At 42.0% G+C, this 19242-nt stretch overlaps 1 protein-coding gene across 1 annotated transcript; it reads right to left on the bottom strand.

The window, feature by feature from the left end:
• Positions 1-564: 564 nt before the first annotated feature.
• LOC309646504 (uncharacterized protein) lies at positions 565-4226 on the bottom strand (the record flags this gene model as incomplete). The annotated part of the gene is made up of 2 exons (XM_082432904.1): positions 565-607; positions 3934-4226. 2 exons carry the CDS (start codon positions 4224-4226, stop codon positions 565-567), a joined length of 336 nt encoding a protein of 111 aa, XP_082289030.1.
• Between the last annotated feature and the right edge of the window lie 15016 nt (positions 4227-19242).

Raw genomic sequence — 19242 nt, forward strand, 5'->3', positions numbered from 1 at the left:
AAGTCACCGGCTGCTGCTGGTGCTGCTGATTCAGGTACCACAGTTTCAGAACATAAGAGATGGGGCTTCCCTGGTGGCGCAGTGGTTGAGAATCTGCCTGCCAATGCAGGGGATACGGGTTCGAGCCCTGGTCTGGGAAGATCCCACATGCCGCGGAGCAACTAGGCCCGTGAGCCACAACTACTGAGCCTGCGCGTCTGGAGCCTGTGCTCCGCAACAAGAGACGCCGCGATAGTGAGAGGCCCGCGCACCGCGATGAAGAGTGGCCCCCGCTCGCCACAACTAGAGAAAGCCCTCTCACAGAAACGAAGACCTAACACAGACAAAAAAATTAAAATTAATTAATTAATTAAAGAAAAAAAAAACATAAGAGACATCTGCGCCAAACATCCCCTCCAGCGGTGTCCTTCCTTCTCACCTGTCTCTCCCAACCCCACTACCCTTTCTGCAATTGCCAATAGCATCACAGAAAGCCAGGAGGATTTGTGCCTGGGCTCTGCTCCTCGATAGAAGGGCATCTTTGTGATACGAAGCCCAAGGCCTCCACTTCTCACTCTCCACTTCTCACTCTCCGGGTTTTGTGCTGTAGTCAGATTCTGAAAAAAGTCTGTGGGACAAAAAAATAACTTGTGGAACATTATGCATTCTAATTATGTCAAAATTTGTAAAGGGAATGCTTTTCACCCTCACACCCTGTCAGGCTTTAAGCCAGTGCTTTCTGTGCCTTGTAGAATATGTCAGGGTCACCAGCACTTAAAGGCTGTGGTTGGCCACAGACAATCAAACAGGGCTCTGCGGTGGAGATTGCAAGTCTAGGCATTGACTGGTTGTTTAACTTCTGACCTGTGCTATTCAGAGGGAACAGGAAAGAGATTCAGTTCTTGGGCTGCAGCAAAGAGACTTCTTATTTATTCCAATAGGTAATGGGGATGGCGGTGAAGGGGAGAAGTTTCTGAAAGGCACCTCATTTTAAAGATGTATGCTACGGTCTGAATGTTCATGTCCTTCCCAACGTTTATATGTAGAAACCTAACCCCCAAGGGGATGGTATTAGGAGGTGGGGGCTTTGGGAGGTGAATAGGTCATGAGGGCAGAATCCTCATGAATGGGATTAGTACCCTAATAAAAGAGGCCTGAGAGAGCTCCTTCACCCTTCCTACTATGTGAGGTTGCAATGAGAAGCCCTCTGTCAATGAGGAAGTGGGTCCTCAACAGACACTGAATTTGCCGATGTCATGATCTTGCACTTTCCAACCTGCAGAACCGTGAAAAGCAAATGTTTGCCATTTGTAAGCCAGCCAATCTATGGTACTTTGTTGTAGAAACCCAAACAAACTAAGACAGTGTGTATGTGTGTGTGTGTGTGTGTGTGTATGTGTGTGTGTGTGTGTGTGTGTATGTGTGTGTGTGTATGTGTGTGTGTGTATGTGTGTGTGTATGTGTGTGTGTGTATGTGTGTATGTGTGTGTGTATGTGTGTGTGTGTGTATGTGTGTGTGTGTGTGTGTGTGTATGTGTGTGTGTATGTGTGTGTGTGTGTATGTGTGTATGTGTGTGTGTATGTGTGTGTGTGTATGTGTGTGTGTGTATGTGTGTGTGTGTGTGTGTGTGTGTGTGTATGTGTGTGTGTGTGTATGTGTGTGTGTGTGTGTATGTGTGTATGTGTGTGTGTATGTGTGTGTGTATGTGTGTGTGTGTATGTGTGTGTATGTGTGTGTGTATGTGTGTGTGTGTATGTGTGTGTGTATGTGTGTGTGTATGTGTGTGTGTGTGTATGTGTGTGTGTATGTGTGTGTGTATGTGTGTGTGTGTATGTGTGTGTGTGTGTGTATGTGTGTGTGTGTGTGTGTGTGTGTGTGTGTGTGTGTGTGTGTTAACTTCCATTTAGATGGATCATCCTGGTACACTTCTGGTCCTATAAGAGGCTTCTATGTTTCTTCCCCACCCCAACCTTTTTCATGCACATTAAAAGTCGAGTGATAATTCTGAGCCCCATTTTCCTTCTACTTTCTCCCTTGATATTCTCCTACTGCTCAGAGCAAAATTATTGAAGCGCTCTCTGAGAATACAATGATCTCGGGGGTGTGTTCCATTCAACAGTTATCACGCAATAATCCCCTAGCCAGAACTTATCTGTGATGGGTTACACACACTCTTAGCAGGTCTTTGACCTCAGGAGAGAAAAGTTTTGTGAAAATGGTGGGGAGGTGGGATCAGAGAAGGTCTAGGGTAAAAAGAGTGGCAGACAAGGGACCCTTGTGACAGAATTGTTCTGAATCTCGACTGTTGTGGTGATCACACAAATCTACACATATGACAGAATTGCATAGAACTAACTACACATACACACACACACACACACACACACAACTGCATGTAAAACTGGTAAGATCTGAATAAGGTGGATTGTATCGATGATATCCTGGTTGTGATATTATACTATTGTACTAGATACTACCATCGGGGGAAACTGGGTGAAGGGTACACAGGATCTTTCTGTGTGATTTCTTACAACTGCATGTGAATCTACAATGATCTCAAAATAAGCATTTAAAAAAGAAGTGCTACAGAGAGGAAAGGTCTGGTTGATGTCAGAATGCAGAGTCCTGGGCAGCTGGGGCATCAAAAGGGCAGTAGGAGCCTAGAGAAAAAGAGAGGACCCAGATCTAAAGGGAAGAGGGGCACAGACATGATGGGACATGTTCCTGAGGAAAACTTCATTCTCCTCCTGTCCTTAAATTATACAACAAGGAAAATATAGTCTACCACCAAGCCATAATTTCTAGAATGATCATCCATCAGATGCTGAAGGTAATAATAATAATAGCTGACACTTACTGAGTGTTGCCAGGTGCCAGTTTCATGAGCTATCTCATTTGATCCTCTCAGTAGTCCTATGAGATAGGTACTATTATCACAGCCACATTACAGATGAGAAAATTAAGGCACTGGCAGAGCCAGGCAGAGCCAGGATCTGTCTGATTTCAGCAGCAGCAGCACCAACAATAACTGGGTGCTCATATGTGCCAGGTATACTGTCCTAACTGCTTTTCTCTTCATGAGGAAGAATGTGCCCATCATCATACCATTATCTGTGGAAAAGTCTCCATTATACATTGGCATCAAATAACCACATTCATTTTTTGTGTGCTTTCTAAGGGCCAGCCACGTTACATAAATTATTCTGTTAAACCTTCCCAGCAAGTCTGGATGTATTATCTTCACTTTATTGATAAGAAAATGGAGGTGAAGTCTTGTCCAAAATCACACAACCAGCAGGTGCAGAAGCAGCAACGTCCCTTGGGTGGGCAGACTCCAGAGCTACCGTTCAGCCTCTGAGCTCTACTGCCTCCAACCCAGAAACTCCAAACTCACAATCATTTAATTGCCCCCAAAGCTAAATGCTTTTCAGTCTCCTGGTGTCCACTGAGTAGGCATGAATCTGTTTTATTTTGCCTGCTGTGTAACAGATACAGATCTTGCATATTCATTTTGCAGAGCACTCTCTGGGAACTTTCTTTGCTATGTTACTCTATTCACTACTCAAGGCTCAGACAAGTTATTGAACCATGTAAGTAAAAAGAACTTGTGGCTTGAGCACACAGCGGCAAACACGATTTAATGTTTAATAAGCATCATCATGATGATGGCAATGACATTCTGCTTTGAAGGGTTGCAGGAAGCAATCAACATCTCAAACCTATAAGCCAGCAACTCCTTCAGTTTCTCTCACCTGTGTCACTGCAGAGCACCTGATGGGGTATGGAGGTCTTAATTGGTTATCTATCAGTCCCTTCCTTCCCCACCCCCTCCCCCGCCCCAGTGAAGAGGACACATTCTGCTACTCTATCGCCCTATAATCAGAGACTGTGCACACGGAGTTAGAAGGATTTGCCAGGGAAATTGCTTGCAGGCGTTAACCAAATACACTCACAGCACCTTGCCGCGGGCCCGGGCTGACAACGTGGCTTCCTCGCGAGTCGCTGGCCGCACACTTTCACTTTTCTTCTGGGGCGCCCGCCCACTCCGAGCTACTCCACGTCCTGGTTTTCCCCGGGCTCCCTCCCCGGCAACGGCTGCCTGTAAACACGCGGGGTTGCAGGCAGGGGCGCCTCGATTGGAGGAGCCCAGCCCGGCCTCCCCTCCGCCGGCTGCCGAGCTGTCAGTTACACGTACAGTGTGAGCTAGATTTTGGCGCCACAGCTGGGAGTGAGGCTTTTGTTCCATAACAAAAACAAGCGCCTGAATGGCAGGGCTGCCAGCGCCCAGCCCGACGAGGCAGGCATAAAGGAACCGCCTGGAGAATGTTCGTGACCTGTCATTAGAGACAGCCCCTCTCGCTTCCAAATGATCACGGGGAGGCAATGTGGCAAATTATGTGTGTACCCGCCACGACCTTGCTCAAGCCTCCAGGGTGAATATTGAGCACCGGGCTCTAAGAAGCGGCCTGTGAGCTCGGGTGGAAACGCACCTGGGTGGTAACCAGCGGAGTCCTTTGCTCGCTTTCTGCCTCTTCTGTCCATGAACTTCTGTTTTCCCTCTGCGATTGAAAGGCTGGCCTTCTGGCTGACACAAGTTAAACGACGGATTCATTTATGCTAGGAAGAAAAGCTAGGCATTGAATATCGTAACGCTGTTCACCCGATCTGTGCCCTCTTGTTATAAATATATAGAGACAGTCTCTACTATATGATGTGTTTGCTTTTTGCTAAGTTCGAACACATCCATATCCAAATTGTTACCTACTTTGGGAAAATTCCTATGTGAAAATCTGAATCATAAACCAGATAGGTTAGGGGTGACTATTCTCATTTCAGAAAGGATTCTTCAAGTTCCAAAAGCATTTAGTAAGACTTGAGCATTCCATCCCCCAACCCCTCCCAATCTCCCAATCTCGGGGTGGGGGGGGGCGGTGGCGGAGGGCAGTGGGGTGAGCTCCACCTCAATGAGCGGTGCGGCTATTTAAAGCATTACAATTGGGGGAGGGGGAAGGGTAAGCTGGGACAAAGTGAGAGAGTGGCATGGACATATATACGCTACCAAACGTAAAACCGATAGCTAGTGGGAAGCAGCTGCATCGCACAGGGAGATCAGCTCGGTGCTTTGTGACCACCTAGAGGGGTGGGATAGGGAGGGTGGGAGAGAGATGTAAGAAGGAAGAGATATGGGGATATATGTATATGTATAGCTGATTCACTTTGTTATAAAGCAGAAACTAACACACCATTGTAAAGCAATTATACTCCAATAAAGATGTTAAAAAAAAAAGTGTTACAATTAAAAATTTACTCCTTCAGCTGAAGACTCAGTCTTGTTGGAATGAAGATGTTTCCGAGGGCATTATGAGGTTAAAAGGTAGTCACTTACAACTCAGTGTGAATGAGTTTAATCACTTCTTCCTTGAGAGCAGGTTTTCAAGAAGGAAAGAAACTAGTTGCAGCTGAGTTCCTGAAAAGAGACAGAGGAAGAATATGAGTGGCAATGGAGGCAGAAAAAGAGAGTTTGGGTGCCTCAGAACATAGACGTTTATTGCTTCATAATTCTGGGAAAAGTCAGCTTTTTAGAGAGAGCAGTTTTTTGTTTTGTTTTGTTTTTGCAGTACTGTCCAATAGAACTTTCTGTGACAGTGGAAATGTTCTAGATCCACACTGTTCCAAAACGGTAGCCACTAGCCACATGTGGTATTGAGCACTGAAATGTGGTTAGTATGACTGAGGAACTGAATTTAATAGCCATGTGTGTAGCCATGGAACTAACAGCTGTCAACAGCCACAAGACTGAGCTTGGGGGTGGCTTCTCTGCCATGAGAGCCGTGAAATGACTGCAGCCTTGTGAGCCCCAGAGCTAGAGACACCCTGAATTCCTGACCCCCAGAAAATATGAGATAACAAATGTGTGTTGTATTAAGTCACTACATTTTGAGGAAATCTGTTACACAACGATGAAATTTGATTGTAATATGGTTAGTCCCATTTAAAATACATTTGTACTAGTTAGGGCATCCCTAGATCCAGAGAAACCTCCAAATATCAATGTCTGAAGCAGTAAAAGTTCCATTCTTTTAACAGTCCAATGTGGGCAGTCTTCTGATGGTGATTCAAGGCCTCAGCCCCCATTTTTGGTTTTGGCTCTGCCATCTTTAACTTACGGCTGCTCAGGTCGCCAACCAGAAGGTGAAAACTGCAGAGCAGAGCTATGGGCTAGCTGTTTTGGTAGGGGAACAGACCTGCAGATGGCGCGTATCATTTCTGCCCGCATTCTACTGGCCAGACTTCAGTTAAACGATCCCAGCGAACTGTCAGTCAGACTGAGAAACATAGCCTGACTCTGCGTGTGTCCAGGGTGTAGGAGAAGCAGGTTTGGGGGCCGCTGGCACATTGTGCCACAACACACTCTCCTTTTGGGAGGTAAGCTCCTTGACAAAAACAGACCTTTTTGTGCCTTGCCAAACCCCAGGGTCCCGGAGGCAAGGGTCTCTTCACAAATAGTGATGGTGATGAGAGAACGGGAAAGAGACTGACAGTGCTCCCCAGCCCAATGCCCCTCCCAAGAGGGGCATTCACCAAAACTGTCAGAACGTTCTAGTCCTCTAAGGGTCTATGACTCAGCCCAAAGTTAACCATATCAAAATTGTTTATAGGAAAGCCTGGGCACAGTTCTGGAAATGACTATGGAAGAATCAGGAAAAGATGTCTGTGCTTGTTCAAAGGGGACTTGGGACCTATAGGGTGGGGTCTGGGGTGGAATTCCATGAGCCGAGGCATCCCTTTGATGTGATTCCAAAGGTACTGTCAAAACTACCATTGCTTCTGAGCCCAACTTGGATTTTCTGGCTGCTGCCCCCAATGTCACCATCTGTCCTAGGGTCTGTAGATAAATGAAAGAAAAGATTGGTTTGATGGATTTTCACTGTTTTAAATTGAGGAGGTATCACTCATATATTGATACTTTAAAAAATGTAACTCCTCCTTTCATCTCCCTGGGCCCTGCCATCCACCTCCCTTCACCCTAACCTGTAGCTTGTTCCCAACAAATGAGTCAGTGAAGATGGGAATGTTCATTTAACTGAGTATGTATCTGCCAACATTAAAAAAAAGTTTTGGCAACCTGAAGGAGTCATATAACCAACAGAGAAAGAAAGGAAGGAAGGAAGGAAGGGAGGAAGGGAAGGAAAAGAAAGAAAAAGGAAAGAATAAAAGAAAAGAGAAGAATGTTTGGAGTACATCCAAAGACAGATTTCCTTGGAGTGGAGTGAATGTAGCTCAAGCTGCAGGGCCCCTCACTGATCAGTGCCCCTTCCGAGGTTGCGTGCTCTCCTCCAGAGAGAAGCAAGAGAAGCAGTAGCTCTAGCACATGCCTGAGGGCAAGAGTGCTGCCCTAGCCTGGGCTTCCCCTGTATATACATAATTTTTAACAGCTTTACTGAGATATTATACACATAACATAAAACACATCCATTTAAACTGTACAATTCAGTGTGTTTTAGTATATTCAGAGTTGTGCAACCATCACCATAATCTAATTTTAGTACATTTCATCATCCCAAAAAAGAAACCCTGGATCCATTAGCAGTCTCTCCCCATTCCCACTCCCACACCCTTAACTCAGGCAACCACTAATCTACTTTCTGTTTCTACAGATTTGCCCATTCTGGACATTTCATATAAAGGGAATCATATAACATGCTTTTTTGTGACTGGCTTCTTTCGTTTAGCATAAAGTTTTCAAGGTTCACCTATGTTGCAACGTGTACCAGAACTTTATTTCTTTTTACTGTCAAATAATAGTCCATGATATGGATAGACCACATTTTCTTTATCCAGTCATCAATTGATGGGTATTTGGGCTGATTGTATAATCACTTTTGTGTCTATTTTGTATGTGCCCTACTGGTGGTCCAAGAGTTGTGGGTAGGGTTGACAGGCTGCCAGCACTACCTTCATATCCACCTGGCCTCTTGTGACAACTTGCCTCTGGCAGTTGTCAGGGAGCATTTGGACCTCATTTTTGAGCCTTGGAGAAGGATCTGAGACTGAGGCTGCACTGCGCCCAGGGTACGTTAAGACCCAGGCTTCCAGGTGTCTTCCATCAACCCCAGGACCAGCCCAATGTGGGTAGGAGTATGAGGAAGAGGTGAAAGGACCTGACCAAACCTGACCAGCTGCTAGGGTACTAGTTGCAGGAGCCATGCCAACTATGATCAAAGAGCTGGAATTCTCTGAGGGCTTGCTCTAGCAAGAAGCCTTGCCTGAACAAGAAACTGGAGGAAGTTATAAATGTGGCATTCCTCGTAGCTGCAAGAAAATGTTCTAAACTGTCAATCTTTTTTAAAGTTTGGTCAACTATGCTAAAAGAAAGACTGGATTATCCTTCTAATTTTTCAATAGAAACACATTACAAAATTGTTTTCCTATGAAGAAATAATAAAAGAGTATACAGAGAGAAGTGGTGGTGTCAGCAAAAGTGGAAAAGAATGCCAATATTCTTCTTCTCCATAAAAGCAAAGAAAAACCTGGCAAAAATTGTCAGAATCAACTTTTCCACAGCCCTGGAAATTAACTAAGGGCTTGCAGTAATCGGGAAGTGCTTATTCAAGGAAAGTGGCGAATCTCAGTAGGAACAGTGAGCTTTGTGGCATTTTATTCTAGCCTGGGACCTTCCCCACACCCCAGCTCAGAGGTAGCCTTGAAAAAACAGCCCATATTTTCAGTACTGGAGGGACAGAATGGACATTATTTTCAAAGAATTATAATTATTTCCTTTTTATCTGGTGGCTCCATGGAAGACCGGCTCAAAACACTTGTCTTTATTTGCCCTGATTTGGAACTGGTCCAGTTCAAAAGCTACCGGGAGGGAGTGGGGCATTTGTCCAAAGCATTTAAAGGCAAATGTTTTAGCTGCTGCTGCCTGAGGCTATAGATAACAGTTGGCATAAACCACAAAGCTTGGGAGAAAAGGCTGGGAAATGAGATGTCCATAAAGGCTTTGAAAAGCTCACACATATTCCTGGGAATCTAGAATGCCCTGGGTGCTCAGGAGCAACATGAGAAGGCTGTAGGATCTGACCTCTGGCTGACCTTGAGGTTCTGCACTAGAAGAAAGTGAAGGCTAAGGCAGAGTTGTAAACTACCAGGCTGAGTGTTGAAAGCATGCCACCCACACACACAGAGCCCCTTGGCCAAAAACTTGAAATATTTTTGGTATGACTTATTTAAGGAAATATCTGTTTAATCATTAGCTGACTACCAATCTAACAGAACAGTGACTTCAATGGCCACATATGACAAAGAATACAGAGTTTTCAGAATTAGTTCATAAAAGTCATTAAATAAATAGAGAAAAATAAGTAAAATAAACAGCAAACAACAAATCTTGAAAAGAGGAGAGAACCTGATTACTAGTGTTTCCACATTATAATATATAAAATGTCCAGTTTTCAATTAAAAATTATGAAGCAGGCAAAGAAAAAAGAATGGTGCAAACAGGAAAAGTAAACATTAAAAGAAGCTGTACCTGAGGAAGTCCAGACACTGGATTTACTAGTAAAAGACTTTAAATGAACTACTTGAAATATGTTCAAAGAGCTAAAGGAAACCATATCTAAAGAACTAAATGAAAGTATCAGAATGATGTCTTACCAAATAAAGAATATCAATAAAAAGAAATTATATTTTTAAAAGAACCAAATAGAAATTCTAGAACTGAAAAGTGTAATAACTGAAATAAAAAAATTTACCAGAGGAATTCAACAGCAGGTTTGAGCAGGTAGAAGAATCAACAACTTGCAGATGCAAGTCAATTGAGATTATCCAGTCTGAGGAACAAAAGAAAAAAAGAATGAAGCAAAAAGTGAATAAAGTTTTAGAAACCTGTGGGGCACCATCATATGCATAATGCTAGTCCTAGGAGAGGAAAAAGAGAAAGGAGGAGAAAAGTATTTGAAGAAATAATGCCAGAAAACTAAAATTTGATGAAAAGCATTGTCTACAAATCCAAGAATCTCAATAAACTCCAAGTAGGGTAAACTCAAAGAGATCCACAATAATACACATCATAATTAAACAATCAAAAGCCAAAGACAAAGAATCTTGAGTGCTCAAAGGGAAAAATCACTAATCATCTACAAGTGCCCCTCAATAAGATAAACAGCTGATTTCTCATCAGAAACCATGGAGGCTAGGAAGCAGTGGAACAAGGCATTCAAAGTGCTCAAAGAGAAAAAAAGTCAATGAAAAAATTTATATCTGACAAAAGTATCTTTTAAAAATGAAGAGAAATTAAGATATTCCCAGATAAACAAAAAGAGAGTTTGTTGTTAGCAGACTTATCCTACAAGAAATGCTAAAAAAAGTCATTTAGGCTGAAATAAAAGGACACCTAGATGGTAATTTGTAGCCATATGAAGAAATAAAGATCTCTGATAAAGATAATTACATGAGTAAATATAAAAGATGGTATGACTGTATTTTTTGTTTGAAACTACTTTTTTTTCTATCTGATTTAAAGACAACTGCCTAAAGCAATATTTATCGATCTATGTTAATGGGCACACAATGTATGAAGATGTAATTTGTAATAGTAACAGTGCTGAGCAGGAGAGAAGGGAAAATTGAGCTATGTAGGAGCAAAGATTTGGAATACTAAAATTCAGTTGACGTTAGGGACTTTCCTGGTGGTGCAGTGGTTAAGAATCCACCTGCAAATGCAGGGACACGGGTTCAAGCCCTGGTCCAGGAAGATCCCACATGCCGCAGAGCAACTAAGCCCGTGCACCACAACTACTGAGCCTGTGCTCTAGAGCCTGTGAGCCACAACTACTGAACCCGTGTGACGCAACTACTGAAGCCCATGTGCCTAGAGCCTGTGCTCTGCAAAGACAAACCACCTCAATGAGAAGCTCGTGCAACAAGAGAAGCCACAGCAACGAGAAGCTTGCGCACCACAACAAAGAGTAGCCCCCACTCGCCACAACTAGAGAAAGCCTGTGCACAGCAACGAAGACCCAACGCAGCCACAAATAGATAAATAAATAAATAAATTTAAAAAAATATTCAGTTGATGTTACTCTAAACTAGATTGTTATAAATTAAGAGGTTTATTTTAATCCCCAGGGCAACCACTAGGAAAATAATTCAAAAATAAGTAGTAAAAGGAATGACCAGGGAATTAAAATGGCACCTAGAAAATAACTATTTAACATAAAAGAGAGCAGTAATAGAGGAATTGAGGGACAAAAAATATCTAAGACATATAGAAAACAAATAGCAAAATGGCAGAAGTTCTCCTTCCTTATCAGTAGTTACATTAAATGTAAATGAATTAAACTCTCCAATTAAGAGACAGAAATTGACAAAGTGGATTTAAAAAACGATCCAACTATATGTTGTCCTACAAAAGACACATTTTAGATTCAAAGATTACAAGTAGGTTGAAAGTAAAAGGATGGAAAAAGATATTCTATATAAATGGTAACAAAAACAGCTCAAGTTGCTATAGAAATATCAGACAAAATAGACTTTAATTGTTACTAGAGCAAAGGATATTTTATAATAATAAAAGAATCAATCCATCAGGAAGATATAACAATTATAAACATACATACACCTAACAATGGAGCTCCAAAATACTGAAACAAAAGCTAACGGAATTGAAGGAAGAAATAAACAATTCAACAGTAATTGTGGGAGACTTCCATGTTCCACTTTCAATAATGGCTACAACTACACAGAATATCAGCAAGGAAATAGAAGAATTGATAGTAGCAAAGAACACAATAAAGAACATTTATGACTCAACAACAAAAGGACAAACACCCTAATTAAAAAAGGGTAAAGGATCTGAATATATATTTCTCCAAAGAAGATATGCAAATGGTCAACAAGTATGCATAAAGATGCCCAACATCATTAGTTATTAGTAAAATGCAAGTCAAAACAATAGTGAGATACCACTTCACATCCACTAGGATGACTATAATGAGAAAAAAAAAAACAAGTGCTGAGGAAGATGTGGAGGAATTAGAACTCTTATATGTTCAGGTAAGAACATAAAATGGTGTAGTTACTTCGGAAAATGGTTTGGCACTTCTTCAAAAAGTTAACAAAGAATTACCATATGACTCAGCAATTCCACTCCTAGGTATATACCCCAAATAATTGAAAATGGCTACTCAAAGAAATCCACGTACACTTATGTTCATAATAGTCCTATTTACAATAGCCAAAAAGCAGAAAAAAACCATATTTCCATCAACATATGAATGGATAAACAAATTAGGATATATTCATACAATGGAATATTATTCAGCCATAAAAAGCAATTAAGTACCAATACCTGCTACAAAACGTTATGCTAAGTGACAGAAACCAGACACAGATGGTCACATACAATACAATTCCATTTATGTGAAATATCCAGAGTAGGTAAATCCATTGAGACAGAGAGTAGATTGTTGGTTGCCCGAGGTTGGGGGAGGGAGAAATGGGAAATAACTGCTTAATGTAAATGGGGTTTCTTTTGGGGGTGATAAAACTGTCCTGGAACTAGATAGAGGTGATGGTTGCATAACACTGAGAATGTATCAATACTAAATCCCACTTGAATTTCTCACTTTAAAATGGTTAGTTTTATGTGATGTAAATTTCACTTCAATAGAATTTTTAAAAGATATAAAGTCCTCTACAACATGGACGAACCTTAAAAATGTTATGAGAGAAGCCAGACACAAAAGACCACATACTCTATGATACCATTTATATGAAAGGTCCAGGATGGGCAAATCCATAAGGACAAAAAATAGATTAGTGTTCCCCGGGGACAGGGAGATGGGGGGATTGGGCCTGACTGCTAATAGTAACAGAGATTTTGGGGGAGTGATAGAAATAGTTTGCAATTAGATAGTGGTGATGCTTGCATGACCATGAATACACTAAAAACCACTAAATCGTGTGCTTTCAAACAGTGAACTTTATGTTATATAACTTTTACCTCAATTTAAAAAAGTATACAGAGAAGAGATGTAGGGGAAAAGTGTTGTAGAGGTGTGTCAGGCAGCCGATTAATAATAGTTATAATAAAGTTATGATGTCATTTTCTGAATTTTGTGGGGCTTTTCAGCTTTTTATTTGTAATTTGTTGTGATTTCTTCTCTCCTTCTAAATGAATATTCATTTTTTGTACCTATCTTGTATTTTTTTCCTAAGAGGGCTCTTAAAGTTAATTAAACTTCAGGTCCCAGAAAACCTGGATGCCACTCCTATATTAATAGGTGCAGAAACTCAGTCACCCATAGCTCTACAAGATTAAGGAATTCTATCACCAAGCAAGCTGTGCAGCTTCAAGAGGTCTCACTGCCAACTCCTCCACACCTCTCTGCCCCCACCCATGGGTCCTCAGTCCTCTGAGATGCCCTTCTATTCTCACCCCTTTCACTGCCACTGCCTTCATCGGTTATTATCAGCCACACCACCTAACTGTTCTATAGTTTCACAAACCACTGCCTCCAATCATCCTCCAAACTGCTGCCAGGGAAAATCTTGCTGAAACACATATTCTCTCCTTTCTCATGTCTACCGAGAAGCCTTCCAAGGCTCTTTATCTGTAGGGTAAAGAACACATTTCTTGACAAACAGGTCTGAGCCTGTCTTTCCAGACCCATCTCATAGTCTTTCCCTCACTAAAATATATCTCTGCATCACAAGTCACGTCCAACTTTTCCCTGCTCTCCTAACCTCCAGTTTTCTATGTCTCCTCTTAGCTTCTGTACAGTTCTTCTCTCACCTGGGATGAACTTCCTCCTTTTCTCCTTGGGGAGCTCTTCATCTGTCTATACCCAGCTCAGGTGTTGTTTCTGCAAGGTTTCCCAACCCCCTCAGCAGCTTTTATGATCTCTCATTGTACTTATTGGTTCAGATATGTGTGCATTCTATACATTCACATATGTTTACAAACCAGCTAAAATTTTTGACCTATTTCCCATGTGTATATGAATATACATAAAACATGCATATATATATATATATATATATATATATTTCCTACAGAATTAGGTGTCTATCAACATACCCAAGGCAGGGAGTGTCTTACCTATTCTAAAAATGTTTTCTTCAGTAGTTACTGTATATTCTGTACACAGTATGCACTTACCCATGTGCCAGGCACTGGTACCATGGAATAAATGCTTCTGGAATGTAATTGAATTAGAAGTATCTGTGTGTGTGTGTGTGTGTGTGTGTGTGTGTGTGTGTGTTGCATGTATATATAAACATCCTTTTCTTTAAGGACTTTAGTCACTGAATAAAGAAACAAGCACATGAGAACAATTAAGAATCTCATGATTATAAATAAATGTCCAGTGGTCTACTGCAAACCAATTAAACGAGCACTGATGGCTCACAGAGCAGAGTAGATTGAATCATCATCATCATCATAAGTAGGTTAAAGCTAATCAAAGGCAAACTTTCTGGAGTAGTGAGGTAGTGAATAGTGCTGGTTCAGGGTAAGGAGGGAAAGTGGTTCTCCTTGGGAGGTAAAGAACTTGAAGGCTCTAACACATGGGAGAGAATTTTAAGATTTTCAAGGGAAGACAAGGGAATACTTTGATCCCGGTGGGAAGCACTTGAGTAATTAAGCGGTTTCTTTGGATACACTATCTTCTTGTACTGATATTAAAGACATACAGTAACTAAGAATTTTTACTACTCCAGTGAAAGTTCCCTTCCAAACCCCAAAATCCCATTTTGTGAGGGAGAAAGAGATGGAGACCCCGCTAGGTATACCAAGTCAATTATGGAATCAAAATAAAAAGAAGGTAGGAAAGCACACTTTGTTTTCCTCTCCTCCTTATTCTTTCTCACTCTCAGATGGAGCATTATGAGAGCTTCCAAGGGAGGTGGCAGGCCATGCTCTGCCAGGGGCTCAGTGGTGGATTAGTAGAAAGTAGAGGACACTTTCCTCACCTTATTCTAATGGACCAGAATTCCCAGAAGACAATAAAAAAAAAACCCTCACACCCTATTTCTGTGTGTGAGAGGAAATCACCTCTCTTTTGATATGCTGATGGGAAAGAAATCTGTAAGCTCTTTGCGGAAGCATGTGGCTTATTTATTATGTGTATTTTAATTTACTTTAGTGTCTTATGGTTCTCTCTGTCTCTCTCTCTCTGTCTCTCTGTAACAAGTGAGCTTTGGAAGGCTTGCTTTGATGCCTTTCCCCTTCCTTTCTTGCTTGTGTCCCAAAGCCTACTTGTGCTCAGAGACACTTAGAGAGGACTGGCCTCTGTCTCAACGTGTGAAAGACGATGTATTGAGAGGAGAAGACGCTTGCTATCCTGGAAGGTCAGCTCTCCAATGAGAGAAATAAATCTAAAATCATGAGATGAGCTAAGGGAGGTATTTTGGGGACTTAACAGAAAATCTCAAACCACAGCAAAATCAGTGACTTTGATATTTTCTTTCTTCCTTCCTTCAACAAACCATTGAGTGTGTACTCTGTGTTTGGCACTGGCCTAAGCATTTGAGCGACGCTGATGGGTGACTACACAAAGGAGACGGACATCAAAGAATCATATAAATAAATGTAAAGTTACCACCGTGCGCTAGAGAAGAGAAGTTAGGGCTGGAGTCAGGGGTGGAGGCACATCTAGATAAAGAGGACATCACGTGCCAAGGTCCTGTAGCCAGGGAGGACATGGCCAGCTGGAGAGATTAAAAGAAGGCCAGTGTGGCCATTACCAGATTTGATATTTTTTAAAAAATCACTCTGGTTGCTCCATAGATAGGAGCCAAAGTAGATGGAGAGAATTCTTCAGGAGGACACATGGTGGCTTACAGAACCCTAAGTCTGGAAGCACAGCTGGGCCTCAGGAAAGCCTGGAGCCTGGCCTGGAAAGCTTCCCTCTCTGTGTCTCTGTCTCTTTCTTTGTCTCTCTCTCTCTCCCTCACATTCTTTCCCCGCCTCCTTCACATGTCCGTGATCCTCTTTGCTGGCTCTGAATCCCAGATTGGACCGTACCTGATCTTCCAAGTTCAAAGGCCCAGAGAAGACTGAATCTCATGGGGGGGAGACTGAATCTCCCCCCACCCCACCCTTGTTGATCCCTTGCTGAATTGGCTGAGACTTACAGCTTGGAGAGAGGAGCATGTGGGGGGATCACACGTGACTCTAGCATCTCACCCCAGAGTTCTCAGGGAAGGGGATTGGTGGGCCAGCCTCCCCATGTTTTTCGCTAATACGTAATGACACATCTACACGTTCTAATGCAGTGACCGAACACACAGATTTTTTAAACAGCCATACGGAGTGACAGTCTACTACCCTAAGACAGAACAGCCATCATTCATTTGGCAACTGTATTACTTACTCAGGGCATTCCTGGGCACTATGAACTAGGCTGGAAATCTTTGCTGGAGTGTCTTTCCCTACATTGTTAGGAATGGGAAACCAGTTACATCCAGGTTTGGGGGTGAAGAAGTGCCGCTGTGAGTAGAGATTATTTCGTCAAGAAACTTAACTTTGAAGGCATGGAGAGAAAACAGTCAGTAGTTAGAAGGCGGCATGGGTTTTGGGAAGCATTTTATGTGTCAGAGTCTTGAAAATGCTTATAGATGGAGGGGAAAGAGCCCGCTGAAAAGGAAGCTGAAGAGCGAGAGGCTCTCAGAGGGACAGAAGAGGGTGGATTCTGAAGCACAGTTGGAGACATTAATCTTCAGCGAAGAAAAGAACGCATCTCCCCCTGAAATTGTAAGAATGGCAATGGATGTAAAAAGGTTGTGTGTGTGTGTAAGGAAAATTTAGGAACTTTAAGCCCAGTGGTTTCCATTACTCAAGAAGAAGGCCATTTTCAAGGCTGAAGAATTGAGAAAGAGGATAGGAACTGGAGGGCAATGTTTTTATATCTGCTGTGGACATTGGAGGCATGAAACAAAGTGGAACTAACGGGGTATTGAAACCGCTGGAGAGATCATGTGTTAGTGGAGACACCTGTCAGCCGTCCAGAGGTTCAAGTGCCTTGCTCATCTCACAGTACTAACCCAGGTCAGACACACTTGACCTGGGTTAGTAGCTTGGTTTAACCAGGCTGTCTAATTCCTAGAAGCTCGGGGTTCTTTCCCAATGAGCTAAGTATTCAAGTTAATAAATTAACATAGAACCAGTGCCAAAGGAGTATGGTGAAATCACTGAATCTTTGGACTCTGCCAGTGGTAACCAAAGGCAGGTTTTCCAGCATCAGGAGGACGCTGTGTAGCAGTTTGGTCTTCACTGAAGACAGGACAATAGAAAATGGGCTTAAATTGCAGCAAAGTGTCAGGAAAGAATGATGTTCTAAGAGCGGGCTGAGAGAGCAACCTGCCCTGGTGATCCTTAGGAGTAAATGTACCTCAGGTGGTTCTGATTCTATGCTCAGAGGATGGCTTATTTGGATTTTTTACATTCCCTTTTAGCTCTCTGCCACAGTTCGATGTTAAGCAAAAAAATATATAGTAGTACATCCCATACGATGGAGACAGAGTACTTTGTTTTTCTTTGCTTTACTTTTATCTTACTCTCGTCTCTAATGGGCACATGAGAAGTAGCTACTATATAAAAATAATCTGGACATTAAAGTAAAATAAGTCATATGTAATTATTAATTGTGTCATAGCCCCATCAAAAAAAAAAAAAAAAAAAGAGAGAGAGATTCAAACCCCCCAGTCCTCTATCCTGCTTTGTTGGTTATCTCTAGCTTGATTAAAGGGAATGATACTCATTTGTAAATGCATTTGGCAAACTTACCCTGCTATTGTTTCCATTATTTTGCAAATTACAGACATTGAGATGAATGCTGTGTAATTTCCTAGCGTTCCCTTTATTCCTGCTTGGAAAACTGGTATTGCCCTGGCATACTTCCACTTTGCTGTTATTTCATTTGAATACAGCAAATTCTTTATTATGATTAACAAAGACTTCTGCTCCATTTCTCTTTGAATATCAGTCTGCTCTTGGAGTTGAGTTGATTTTGAGCCCTGCTGTCTCCTTGAATCTCTCTGCTTCGCTGATCTCAAAGATGTTCAAGACAGCAGACACCCATGTATTCCTAAATGACATGTTTTTTGTGTGCTCTTCCTTTTGAATTTGTTATATGTTTAGTAATTTTACCATCGTCTGGAACCTTTTTTCTCTTCTTTCAATTGTCTGATTCTAAATGTCTCCTTCACTCATTACTTAAAAGCCTGAAACAATGCAGGCAGTTGGGTTTGGTCATCTTGCTATTTTTAAGCTTCTTTCTCTTTTCATTTTTCAGTTTTCCTTTTTCCTCATACATACATCTCTCAAGATTTTACAATGTTTTGTAAACAGTCTTGATACCAGGCACTTTGGGGCATCTCAGATATACAGATGGTTTTCCCTGAGCACTACACATTTCTAATCCATTCATTAATCATTACACTGGAATCACTTTTCCCCCAAATAAGGCTCTTCCTCCTTAAATCTTGCCTGGATGTCCACCAATTTAATACCTCTGTAGCAGTCCTCACACTTAGAGAGTACTAATTAAACATTTGCCTCCTAAGATCAGTCATACTGTTACCTGAAAGCTGGGTTCACCTCTTGGTGGGTGTTGAGCCAAAAGACACAACCAAGCCAAAGATTGGGAGAAAGAAGGATGTATTGCTTGCACTGAGTAAAGAGAACATCGAGGATTTTTCCCAAAGCAGTGTCTCTCCAAGGAGTAAAATTGGGGAAGTTTTAAGCTAAGGGTACATGCTTAAAGGGCCTTGAGCAGAGGAGAATTCAGCATAGAACTGGGGCAAAGGTTGCCAGAGTCCAAGCTTTAGTTGATTGAAGTCATGAGGGCCAGATTATTATGTATATCCCTTAGGAGGAACTAGGACTCTGTTTATCACGGAACTATTGTTTCTTGACTGCTTTTCCTTTGTTCCTGCATTCCCTTACTTCCCTTAAGATCATTACTGAGAGCTCTTCAAGGGCAAACATTGTTGCCAGGCTTACATCACAAAATGGCTTAGGACACCATTGGCTTCTCTTATGTCAAGAAAGTCATGCCTGGCTCTCTTTCTTCGGGGAACCCTACCCTACCTGCTTACAAAATTTAGGAAAAAATCACATTCAGAGGGCTCTTCTAGACTACAGGGTTTGGTGGAAAATGCTGGAACCCAAACAGGTGCATGAATGTGACTTGGGGGCCCATCTCCCACGATCAGATATCAATGCACAAAGTTCTTCTCTTATCCCTCTTTGCCCT

Source organism: Balaenoptera physalus (genome assembly GCF_965194825.1).
Source record: "Balaenoptera physalus genome assembly, chromosome: 17".
In the NCBI taxonomy this organism is placed as follows: domain Eukaryota; kingdom Metazoa; phylum Chordata; class Mammalia; order Artiodactyla; family Balaenopteridae; genus Balaenoptera; species Balaenoptera physalus.